The sequence below is a fragment of the Panthera onca genome, chromosome F2 (genome assembly GCF_046562875.1).
Source record: "Panthera onca isolate mPanOnc1 chromosome F2, mPanOnc1 haplotype 2, whole genome shotgun sequence".
In the NCBI taxonomy this organism is placed as follows: Eukaryota; Metazoa; Chordata; class Mammalia; order Carnivora; family Felidae; genus Panthera; species Panthera onca.
This window is the reverse complement of record NC_138356.1, coordinates 64,007,622-64,020,745: the sequence shown is the minus strand read 5'-3', so window position 1 is coordinate 64,020,745 and position 13,124 is coordinate 64,007,622. Positions and strand designations below refer to the sequence as shown.

General features: G+C 37.5%; 1 protein-coding gene across 5 annotated transcripts in view; it reads right to left on the bottom strand.

Moving 5' to 3' along the window:
• The window catches only part of COL14A1 (collagen type XIV alpha 1 chain), a 210,828-nt gene that overhangs the window by 147,045 nt on the left and 50,659 nt on the right, over nt 1-13,124 (bottom strand). For all 5 annotated transcript variants that reach the window (XM_078441830.1, XM_078441832.1, XM_078441833.1 and 2 more), the window contains exons 6-9: nt 11,517-11,672; nt 10,561-10,680; nt 9,307-9,471; nt 6,140-6,301 (exon numbers count right to left, since the gene is read on the bottom strand). In XM_078441830.1, coding sequence (XP_078297956.1) covers nt 6,140-6,301; nt 9,307-9,471; nt 10,561-10,680; nt 11,517-11,672 — 603 coding nt within the window. The remainder of the gene's footprint in view (nt 1-6,139; nt 6,302-9,306; nt 9,472-10,560; nt 10,681-11,516; nt 11,673-13,124) is intronic.

The window sequence follows — 13,124 nt, the reverse complement described above, 5'->3', positions numbered from 1 at the left end:
AAGGGGTACAGTCTTTTCCGAAGACTTCAATTCAACAAATGATCAGTATCTGAAAGTAAAAAGAGAAGAAAAAGCAACTAACATATACTGAATAGCTCAGTATGAGCTAGACACTATACTAGCATTTTGTGTGTATTATATACATGTTAAAACAAATGATTCTATAAAAGATTTGGGACATGTAAATTTAAAAGTCCTTGACCTTTAGGATTTCTTACCATCTAGAGACTTTAGTAACCAGAATAATGATGGGGGGAGGAAACCATAGTTATTGAACACTTGAACACTTAACTGTGGTTAGGAACTATATTATATGCTCTATCAAGAACCACATGCAGTTTTTTTTGTTTTTTTTTTGTGGGAAAAGTCGGTCTCTAAAGTAGTCTCATTAAGATACTCAGAAAAATGTGTTCAAGAAACTACCGCTTGGCTATCCAACCTAGTCCCAAGAGATCTGGTCCAGGGAAAGAGGAATGATGGAAGAGATGTAGCCAAATAGAATCATTCCACACCCTGGATACAATGAAAGCAGGATATAAAACCAAATTCTCAAAGGAGGTATGGATATCACCCTCTTCTCAGATCACAACCTTGTATGGGGGATGGCAAATAAGGGATGGCAGGACCCAAGGAATACTACAGTGATGAGTTCCTGAGTTTTCCTTTCACCTCATATGTCCTACACATGGAACTAAAGAATCCAGCAACCTAGAAACACCAATAGATACAGACCAAAAAAAAAAAAAGCCCCAACAAAGCCTGCTCTCTCCAGCCAAAGGACAAGAAAAGGGTCAGCCTGCCAAGACAGAAAAACTTCAGGCAATAACTGTTCTATTCTCGACAAATACTACACAAAAACCCTGTAGCCCCACCCCTATTCATGTCAGCAAAGGCTACTAAGTGGGTAGCCAACAGTTCCAACTTTCTTGGCTGTAATGGCATGCCCCAACATTCTCCCCCTCCCAGCCCACAGCCAGAGCCGTGTGAGAAAAGGTCAAGTAGGGAAGAGAGATAATCACCCCTGACAGGTGGTAACAAATCTTTCCACCACACCCCCATCTGTGATATCAGTGGAGACCATATGAAGAGCCTGGACTTCCAACCCCACCTACTAGTATTGAAACACCACTCCCTGTCCCCTCTGGGATGGTGTCAGAGGACATCTAGCGGTGAATCAGTACTTGAAGAAATAATGCCTGAAAATTTCCCAAATTTGGCAAAATAAATAAATAAATAAACTACAGATTCAAGGAAATAAGGGTACCCCAAAAAAGGACCATTGAAACTGACACCAAGGCATACCACAACCAAACTTCTGAAAACTAAACTCAAAAGAAAAATCTTAGGAGCCACAGGGGCAAAATGACACCTTATCTATGGTGGTGGGAAATTCTAGTCACAGCAGATTCCTCATCAGAAACCATGCAGGCCAGAAGGAAGTGGCACATTGTTCAAGTATTAAAACAAAAGAGCTGTCCATCCCAAACTTTATATCTAGCACACATAGCTTTCAAGGATGAAGAGAAAATCAACGCATTCTCAGATGAAATAAAATTAATAATCAGAGGATTTTCCACCAACAGACCTATCCTAAAAGAATGAGTTAAAGGAAGTTCTTTAAATAGAAAAAAAAAAAAAAACCCAATAATGAAAAGAAAGAATCCTGCCACCACAGAAAGGAAGAAAGAATGAGGGCATAAAAATATGGATAAATATACTTTACTTCTCTTTTTGAGTTTCCTAAGTTATGTTTTATAGTTAAAGAATTACAATATTTTCTGATGCAGTTCTGAAGATATAGAGAGGAAACATTTAAGCCAATTATATTATACACAGGTGTGATAAAGGAACTTGAAAAGAGGTAATAACTACACCTCACTCAAAATGCCAAATGTCAACACAGGCAGACTGGAATAATTTATATGTATATATAACATTATACCTAGAACAACCACTAAAAAAGCCATACGAAGAAATTCCAGAAAAAAAAAAAAAACCACTATGAATACACAAAAACAGAGTTCTAAGAACTATAAGAAACCCACAGGGAAAAAAAGATAAGGAGCACAGAGAAATGAAAACCAGAGAGAAAAAATAAGAAAAAAAAAAAAACCCAACAAATAAATATCAGGCCTAAACCCAAATATATCAGTAATTACATTAATGGAAACTGTCTAAACATACCAATTAAAAGGAAAAGGTTATCAGAGTGGATTAAAACATATGACCATATGTCTACATGAAATTCACTTCAAATATGATATAGGTAGGTTGAACATAAACGGATTTTAAAAGTTGTATCATGTAAACATTAATCATAAGGAAATAGGCATGGCTATATCAATATCAGACAAATATATTAATATCAGACTTCATAACAAAGAAAATTAGTAAAGGCAAGAGGGACATTACATAATGATAAATGGCTAATCCACCAAGAAAACATAGCATCCTAAATATGTGTGCACCAAACAACAAGCTGCAATATATATAAAGTAAAACCCATAGAACTGAAAGAAGAAATAGACAAATCCATAATTATAGAGGGAGACTTCAACATCTCTCCCTCAACCATTGATAAGATGACTAGACAGAAAAATTAACAAGGATATAGAACTCAAAAAGACCATCAACCAACGGGATCCAGTCAAAACTCATAGAACATTGTACATGACAACAGCAGAATACACACCCTTTTCATGCACCCACAGAGCATGTACCAAGATAAACCACATTCTAGGCCATAAAACACACATCAGAAAATTTAAAACAGTAAAAATCACACAGAGAATGTTCTCTGATGACAATGAAATCAAACTAGAAACTAATCACAGACAGGTAATAGAAAAACATGCAAGCACTGTGAAACTATAAACAACCACTTCTAAATAATCAATGAGTCAGAGAGGACATGTCAAAGAAGATAAAAAAATATTTTGAAATGAATGAAAATGAAAATACAAAATATTGAAATTTGCAGAGCTCTTCTAAAGCAGTGCTGAGAAGGAAAATTATCACATGTAAGTAATTACATTAGAAAAGAGGAAACATCTCAAATCAGTAATTTAAGTTCTCACCTCAATGATCTAGAAAAGTATGAGCAAGATGAACTCAAAACCAGTAAAAGAAAGAAAATAAGAAAAATAAGAGAAGAGATCAATGAAATTAAAAACAGAAGAAAAACAGAGAAAATCAATGAAACCAAGAACCAGTTCTCTGAAAAGTTCTTGTTTTTTTTATTTAAGAACAAACCTCTAGCAAGCCTGAAAAAGGAAAAAATGAGTGAGAGAGAGAACACCAAAATGACCTATATTGGGGGAAAAACTATAGACCCTCCAGACATAAATAATAAGGGAATACTATGAATAACCCTCCACACCTATATTCTACAAATTCTACGGAATAAACTAATTCCTTGAAAAGCAGAAATTCTCCTCCCAGGATGAGGAATAAGGCAAGGATGTTCATCTCATCACTCCTAGTCATCACAGTGCTAGAAATTTTAGCCAGTGAAATAAGGCAAGAAAATAAAAAACACAGAGATAAAAACCACAGAAATAAAACTATCCCTATTTGTGAAGGGTATGATTTATTTCCTAAATAGACAATTCCTGAAAATCTAGAGGAAAAAAAAAACCTAGGATTAATTAGCACGTTCAAATAACAAGGTCATAGGATACAAAATAAACATACAAAAATATAATTGGATCTGTATATACTGGCAATGAACATGTGGATACCAAATTAAAAAATAAAATACAATAAAAATCACTCAAAATAAACTGAAACACTTAGATGTACATAGACCAAAATCTGTATAGAACCTGTATTCTGAGAATTACAAAATGCTGATGAAGAAATCAAAGAACATCTAAACAAATGGAAGGACTTACCAATTTTGAGGACTGGAAGAATCAACACAGGAAGGATGTCAATTCTTCTCATATTAATATTTGATAATTGAGAATTGATTTAATGCAATTCCAAACAAAATCCCAACAAGATTTTTTGTAGGATAAAGATTTTTCTCACATTTGGAGCACCTGGGTGGCTCAGTTGATTAAATCTCTGACTTTGGCTCAGGTCATGATCTCACCATTGGTGGGTTCAAGCCCTGCCTCGGGCTCTGTGCTGACAGCTCAGGGCCTGAAGCATGCTTCAGATTCTGTGTTTCCCTCTCTCTCTCTCTCTCTCTCTCTCTCTCTCTCTGCCCCTCCCCCACTCACACCGTGTCTCTGTCTCTCAAAAATAAATAAGCAGTAAAAAAATGTTTTTAATTTAAAAAAAAAGATTCTTCTCACACTTATATAGAAAGGTAAAGAAAGTAAAACAGTGAAAACAATTTTGAAACAGAAGAATCGAGAGGGAGAACACAGTCTGTTCAATCTCAAGACTTCTGGAGCTCCAGTAAATCAAGATTGTATGATATTAGAAAAGGGTTAGACTCATAGATTCAAATGAGCAGATTAAAAAACCCAGATATAACCCACACAGATCTGCCTAACTGATACTTGACAAAGGTATAAAGCAATTCAGCACAGAAACGGAGCATTTTCAGTAAGTAGTGCTGGAGTAATTGCACGTTGATAGGAAAAAAAAAAAAAAAAAAAAAAAAGCCTTGAACTAAACTTCAAATATTTTACAAAATTTAACTCAGACCATGGACTTAAATGTAAAACATTAAACTTTTAGAATAAAAATACAAAGGGGAATTTTTATGATTTATGGCCAAGAATCCTTAGGCTTGATACCAAAAGCAATAACCATAAAATGAAAAATTGATGAACTGGATGTCATTAAAATTTAAAACTTTTGCTCTGCAAAATACTTGTTAAAAGGATGAAAGGACAAGCTACAGATTGGGGGAAAATAGTTAACAAACCACATATCTAACAAAGGATAAGTACCTAAAATATAAATGAAGAATTCTCAAAACTCAACAGTTGAAAACTAGACACACTCACACGTCTAACTAGAAAATGGGCAAAAGACATGAACAAGCAAAGAGCAAATACAGATGCAAAATAAGCATGTGGAAAGATGTCCAACTTCATTAGTCATCAGGGGAATGCAAGTGAAAACCACAGTGAAATATCACTACACACCTATCAGAATGCCCAAAATAAAATATAGTAACAACAGCAAATATTGGTGACAATGCACAGAAACATAATCACTCATATATTGCTGGTGAGAATGTAGAATGCTGCGGCCACTCTGGAAAATAGTTTGACAGTTTCTTAACTAAAACTAAGCTAAACTAAACATGGTTTTACAATATGGTGCAGCAAATGCAGTCCTGGGCACTATCCCACAGAAAAGAAAACTTATGTTCATACAAGAACCTATACATGAATGTGCATAGCAGCTCTGTTTCTAACAGCCAAAAATAGAGACCACTCAGATGTCTTTCAATGTGTTTATGGTTAAACAGACTGTGGTCCATCTGTACCCTGGAATATGACACAACAGTAAAAAGGAAAGAGCTACTGATACATGCAATAAGCAAGATGAATGGCCAGGAATTATCCTGAAGGAAAAAAGCCAGTCCCCAAAGATTATATACCGCATAACTCCATTTACGTAATTTCAAAATGGAAAACATTTAGAGATGGAGAACCGATTAGTGGTTGTCAGGGGTGAGGGAGAGGTTGTGGGGAGGGATAAGTGAATGTGGCCATAAAAGGACAACAGGAACGATCTCCATGGTGATGGAAATGTTCTGTGTTGTGGCTATCAATGCTAGTATCCTGACTGGGATATTGTATTGTACTTTTGTTACGTTACCATAAGGGGAAATGGTAAAGTATACGTGATCTCTCTCTACATTCTTTCTTAAAACTTTATATAAATGTACAATTATCTCAAAACCCAAAGCTTAGTTAAAAAAAGCAAACAAACATGATGGTCTAAATGCAACACCATGGAGAAAATTATCTAGTGGTTAAACTATTCCTCTCTCAGTGGGATGTCAGTATATTCCCTTTTCTACTCTGATGATTCACGTCTTAGGGGAATAAAGGACTCTTTTAGAAAGTCAACATAAAAAAATGGTAAGAATTTTCATAATCCATGATAGACTTTTGCACAGGGTAATATCCACATGCACAGAATGACCGCCCTCTGTTCCTTGTTTTACCTTTGATCTCCCTGTCCTGTTCTTCTACCCGGGAGCAGACTGTCCTCGTCAGGCTCTCCACAACTGTGTGCATCAGGTCAAATTCAGCGACATTGTACACGTGAGTGCTGTCTGGTTCAGAGGCAATCTCCCGCAGTTCATTCTCATCTGCGTTTTTCACCCCTGTGTGGAGAACAACAGGGAGGGTCGTGACATTCATGCCCCATTTGAAACACCAACCATCAGTGCCCCCCACCTGCAATCAAAGCATCTGCTACTTTAAAGAGGTGCGTCTTATGTTAGAGTGTTTTGTAAAAGTCACCTTCAGAATCTCTTTTAAATGATTATATCCTAATTTTGTTCGGTATGTCTTAGCAAGAAGATGTATTAGTGAAATTAACATTTGTCTTGCATGAATATTGCCAAAGCAACAGTAATTAAGCCAGCTTTCTGAACTATCAAAACCTCAGGTTTAAATTTCTATAAGGTAAGTTTACTTAAATTGAGAGCTACTATTGGATAAAAATTATATATATAAAGGAACTGTTCTGATTATTTATAGTATTATTATATAGCATCAAGGGAAAGCTTGGGGGCAAAACAATTTTTTAACATATTTAGGTACAACTGGCTGACTAGAAACCACTACAATTTTGCAAATGCAAACAGGGAAGCTCTGGTTCTCCCACAGTGTTTGTGAAATTCCATTGCTACAAGTCAAGCCCAGTGCTGGGTGTTTAGAATGCAGCAGGGAACAGAGGGGGACAGAAAATCCTCAGCCCCCACGCAACTTTTCCAGTCTTTCTTAGCAGCGGATGCTAACACTTCGAGTGTACCTGCTCTATCCTGGGAACTGCAGTGTTTCATTTACATGAACATAGTTAATCCCCACAACCAACCCTAGGAGTCTGGCACTATTGTTTCTCCCATTGTATGAATCAGTAAACTGACGCCCAGAGGGGTTAATTAGCTTGCTCAAGGAAACACACCAGTCAGTGGACAGTTGGGATTCCCAGGTAGTCTAGATCCAAAGTCATGTGCCTGTAACCACTTTCTCATGCTGCTTTTCAGAAGACGACACATTAAAATGAGTAAGTGGAAGCATAAATAGAAAAGGTGGGCACAGGGTTGGGTTTTATGGGTGTGGAGGCAGATTTCTCTTCACCAGTCTTCAGCAAACAAGGAGCCTTTCTTTATAAATCCCTGTCATTGTAATCATCTAAGTGTACTTTCTTTAAAAAAAAGGTACTGTGGAAGCAAGGAAGAGAGATTACCTAGGGCAGCATGAATTACTTCTTAGATGCCTGGCTGTACCATGAAATTTATTCTCCAACCTCGGCATATTAAGTGACAAAGTGCTGGCTGTCTCCAAGCTATTTGCTTCAGGGGGTTATAAGATAATAAATACTAATGATTTCCAGGTAATTTCCAGAGAAAAAGCCCAAATCACATCTGTATGAGGTCACTGAAAGTTTTGTTTAAAAACTCATGCATTCATTATCAATAAGACAACAGGATGGAGACTAAACACATAAATTAACCGCATTAGTTGGTCATCCAAAAGGATTTCCTCTGTTGGACAAAAGGATAAAATAAAAAATAAAAATTAAGTAAATTTCTCTGATGTTTCTTGCCTGAAGGACTTCAACAAAAGCTTCTAAAATGTATAGCTGGGGTACCTGGGTGGCTCAGCGTATTAAGCGTCTGATTCTTGGTTTCAGCTCAGGTCATGATCTCACAGTTTGTGGGTTCGAGCCCCATGTCAGGCTCTGCACTGACAGTGTGGGGCCTGCTTGGGATTCTCTCTTTCCCCCTCTCTCTGCCCCTCCCCACCCCTCTCTCTCAAAAATAAGAAGCATTAAAAAAAATTAACAAAAATGTTTAAAAACTGTACAGTTGGATCTGTGTCCACAGGAACAAAATAACACTGAGTGCATGAAGAGACAATGAGCTTCATGTCAATAATGCTTTTGATGGCATTTAGGTAAAACCAACAAGTTTGTATTTATATAAGAATATTTTAGGGAGGGGCGCCTGGGTGGCTCAGTGGTTAAGTATCTGACTCTTGGTGTCAGGCTCAGGTCACAATCTCACAGTTCCTTCATGAGCTTGAACCCCATGTAGGGCTCTGTGCTGACAGCATGGAGTCTGCTTGGGATTCTCTCTCTCCCTGTCTCTGGCCTTGCTCGCTCATGCATGTGTGCACATTCTCTGTCTCCCTCTCTCTCAAAAGAAAAAAAAAAGGAAAGAAAAAGAATATTCTAGGAAAAAACCCTGACAACAACAACATGTATATTCTGGGGAAGATAGCCCCAAATCTCTTCTCTCTCTCACCTTTCCAAACTAGTTGTTGCAAACAGCTTGGAAAAGAGATGAAAAGGTCATGATGACTTGGAAGGAATTTGTCTCGTAAGGATTTTGTGCGGCTCATCTCTGCGCCCCAGCACCCACCACAATGGCTGATACACAAACTTCTTGAATGGAACACTCTTTAAACCACATTTCCAGTAGAAAATCTAGGAATGGGTCAGAGGAATCGTTGCCTGTTTGGGGATTTTGTTTTGCCTTATTTTACTGTATTTTATTTTGTTTTGTTTTGCTTGGTCTCTACTTAGTAAAAGACCTTTTTGCTGCCAAAGAGAACGTAAACATTTTAATCAAGAGCAGTGACATCATCTAAATGTTTTGCAGTTATTCTGAATGTGTGCCATACGTCTCCTTTTCCATGAGAATGATACCTTATAAAGAAATAATACTGCATAGCTACAACTTCCTGCTTTCTAAAGAGCTGTGGGACTTTAATTCCGCGAAAACAGTGAACTGGTTTCTCCCTATACTACCAGAGAAAAGACCTGCATCAAGTGGTATTAAAGGTAAAGCCGTCACTAACGAAAAGCTAACAAACATGTGCCTAACTTTCACCTTCCACTTTCTGCTTTTCACAACACTGTATCGACGGTATCTCACCCAGAGAGCCTCGCACTGCAGGACACATGAAAGTTCCCACCCCTTCCATCTTACACGGAATCAAACTGGGCTCAGATCACAAGACTGGCTCCCCCTAGAGCCAGGAGTAGAAACTAGCCAGGTCTTCTGGCTTTCAGTGAAGTGCACTTTGCATTATATATTGTTTTAAGTGGTTGTGTGTCTGTGGCCATGGTGGAAACAGGACCATGAATAGCACATACCTATGGCAAACAGTTCTACACCAGATTCACGAAGGTTTCTGGATGGTGGGATAATGTCATCTTGGGATTTGCCATCTGTGATTAAAATGCCAATTTTGGACACTCCAGTCCTTGCTCCTGCTTCTGGTTTAAAGCTGTTCTCAAAAATGTAGTTCAAAGCAAGACCTGGGGGAAAAAATAAACACACACCAACCATCTCTAATAAAAAGCCTTCCAATTCTGCAAAATATAACAATAAGATGAATAACTTATTGAGCTACAAGAATATTTTACTAGATATGAACTTTCATCTTCCCATTTACAATGACTCTTTACTCAACAGATCTCATGAAAAATATAACACCAGAATAGAGGTAAGACAAATAACTGAATACTCCATCATTTCAGTAACTAGCATTTATAAAGAATATTCAATTCATGGCCAATACACGTTGGGCTGAAGAACCAAAGATTCTCTTTCTCTCTTGTTTTAGGAATAGTGGGGACAGATCCAAAATGATCATTGAATTCCTGACTTTTGAGTGGGACACTTTTCGTCCAGAAAAAAAAAAGAAATACTGCAATATTGTTATAAGATTTATGTTTAATAAAGTTTTCTGTTGTATTAACAAAAAGATTATGCCTCAAATTGGCAAAGAAATTATCAAGATTTCAACAGTTTACTTAAAAGCCACTGACAGCATCAATACTGTTTAAAACAATCATGTACGTTGTGCATCTATAGAAGAAAATAGCGTGTACCAAGGTTAAAACCTGTGACAACCTCTGTGGCTGGAATAATTATAATCTCAATATTCTTACACTCCTTTTTTATCAAAAATACCAGTGAGCCAAAGACTCACAAATATTTTTATGATAACTACTTATGGCAAAACAAGGCCAAAGAAAATACCTTCCTTGAAAATAAGGTAGAAATTTGTTTTTGTTTAAATGAAGGAGGAGAAAACAGGTGAAAAGAAGCGAATGAATGGCAAAAGCTAGAACAGCTGGCAAAGACTGTCAGCCTTCAGGATCATTCTGTCTCCTTCTGACCCAGCCAAACCATTCTGGGGATATTATATTCATACAGCATAAATAATGGGGTGTCTGGGTTTTAATTCTTAATGCTGAGTTTGAGAAAAGAGCCATTTAAGAAGTTTAGATTTTAGTTTGATTTAGAAGCACTATGCCAAGCCTTACAAAGTGGCAGAAAGAAATAATGAAACTAATCTTTGGCAAGGTATGTTGCTAAAACATGAACTGAACAGAACATACCTGTTAATGTATTTCCTCCCTTGTATGGTAGATTCCGGACAGCTTCGATGACCTCATCTTTTGTGCTAAAGGCATTCAGGTGCCATTCTATTCTGGGGTCACCGCTATACTGTGCAAGACCTGGTAAAAAAGATGAGAAAGCCCACCCAGAAATGATGAGTTATTCAAAGATCTAGTGGACTGTTCGTGAAACTAGCATAATAAAGGGGCTGATCTTTATAACAATTTTTTGCTCTGCCTCACTATGTATTTTCAAAGAGAATTCTTGGCATCAATTTAAGGAATTAGTTTGGACATATCTTGGGGCAGGAGGAATGCACATATTTTCTAGCCATTTAGAAGTGAGCACCTAATTAGGCACTTGGTATTTAAAAAACAAATCTGATTGTATTTGTAGATAAACGGTCTAGATTTATTGGTTCATTTTTATTCTCAAAGGAGTGGCTTTCCTTAATGGCTATTTAAAAGTGGAACTATAAGACTGTATATGATAAAGTAGACATATTGCTCAAAGATTCATAACATTTTTTGTGTTTTTTTTTTTATCTTGGCTGGAATTAACTTGGCAAAGATTAGTTTGTACTATAAGACTATTTCCAATTTCCAATTTTCTTAGTTCAAAATTCCACTGGATTCAGCTGATTCTTTTAAATAAAAAGAAAGCCTATACCTGATAAGTTCTTAAACCAGCTGCAACTTTAAAAGTTATTATTATTAGGCAGAGAAGATTTTGACTTTTTAGGAAATTAAAATGTGTTTAATGATTAACTGAATGACAGCATCATTCAGCATAAATTAGTGGGAATAAATATTTATTGATCCAAACTTGCGCTCTTGGGAATATCATGATAGTTGATCCTGGAATTCTGGAAGCCGCTCTGTAAAAAATTTTTGAAATCTCTTATGACGCTTCCTAGCAGATTTACACATTATTCTGCTAATAATGGAACATATACCAATCCGTGTCTTCTCTGAGCCCACATTGAATGCTGTAACCAGGTTCTCCAAGAAAAGCCGAACCAGTCTGAAGTTGAATCTTCCAATGCTCCAGGAACCATCAACCAGGATTACAATGTCAGCGATAGCTGGCGTTTCACAGAAAAACTTCACTTCTGCACAGCACAAACCAGAGAAGTATATCACTGCTGGAACTTTGAAAAGAGTGATTCTATTTTACACCTTTCAGATAACTTAGTGCTAAGAACACAATAAAGTTCCTATGAAAGCAACCATGTTTTTACAACTCTTCCCTTAAATGCATTCTTACTAGGAAAACTTGTGGTTACAGCTGGCAGCAGGGCCAATGTTCTGGAAATAGTTAGCAAAACACTAGCAGGTTCACACCGTCCTGGCAACTCAAGACTTCTGTGTATTTTAGAAAGTACTGTCTGTGAAAAATCATCCAGATTTGGGTTTTAGCCTGTAGATTCTTTCCAGGAAAGGTCTTAGCAACCAGTGTGGGAGAGTCAGCACAGATGGGAAGATGGCCAGAAAGCAGAGAGGCGACTCTCCTGGGCTGATAAGTGTGCTGGCGGAAGTGATAGAAGAGAAACACAGGCTTCCTGAGTCCACGGAAAAGTCGCAGCCATGCGTTTAATCTAAGAAAGATACACAGGGAGGGTTTGTGGAAGAAGAAAATTGGGAAAGGGCCCAGGAGTTTACCCAAATTCAAATTCTTTCGCATATTGTCTCTATGTAACAGTAAGGTTTTGTCCCTAAACATCACTTCGTAATTTATCTTTTTAAATAGCTCAATCAGGCTTTAGAATAAGGAGCCAGGAAAGGATGCCCTGCGGCTACACTCTGAGCTTTACACTCAGGGAAACTCTCAGCTGGCAGTGATCCTTGCGACAAAGCAAGAGCTGTCTGATGGAGGGTGGTCTGTGCTTGACTAGGTGAAAACCACCACTTAACCGGCACACAGAGCCAAGATACTAACATATCTTCAGTGTATTTCAGAACCCTTAGAGTTTTTCAGTATTGGTAGTACCTTCAGTGGCATTGACTCATACCCTAGTTTGTGCTTTCAAATGGGCTGCATAACTTTGCTCAATGTTCATATTAAGACTGGCAATCACGGGGGCACCTGGGTGGCTCAGTCGGTTGGGCGGCCGACTTCTGCCCGGGTCATGATCTTGCGGTCTGTGAGTTCGAGCCCCGCGTCAGGCTCTGTGCTGACAGCTCAGAGCCTGGAGCCCATTTCTGATTCTGTGTCTCCCTCTCTCTCTGACCCTCCCCCGTTCATGCTCTGTCTCTCTCTGTCTCAAAAATAAATAAACATTAAAAAAAATTTTTTTTTTAAAAAATAAAAAAAGACTGGCAATCACGAATAGTGGGTGCATGTTTCTTTGTGACCATGTCAACTTCTTGAAATTGTCCAGCAAATCCCTATTTTGTTTGTAATCTAACATTAAAATGACAATAAAACAATATTTGAAATACATTCATATAATGAAAACCAAAACACAGAAGTGATTATGAATAAATTGAATATATTTTCCCCCAGAGGAAACATAATCAACCTATATGGTTGGAGTAGGCAATTCAATATATGTCCCTAAGCC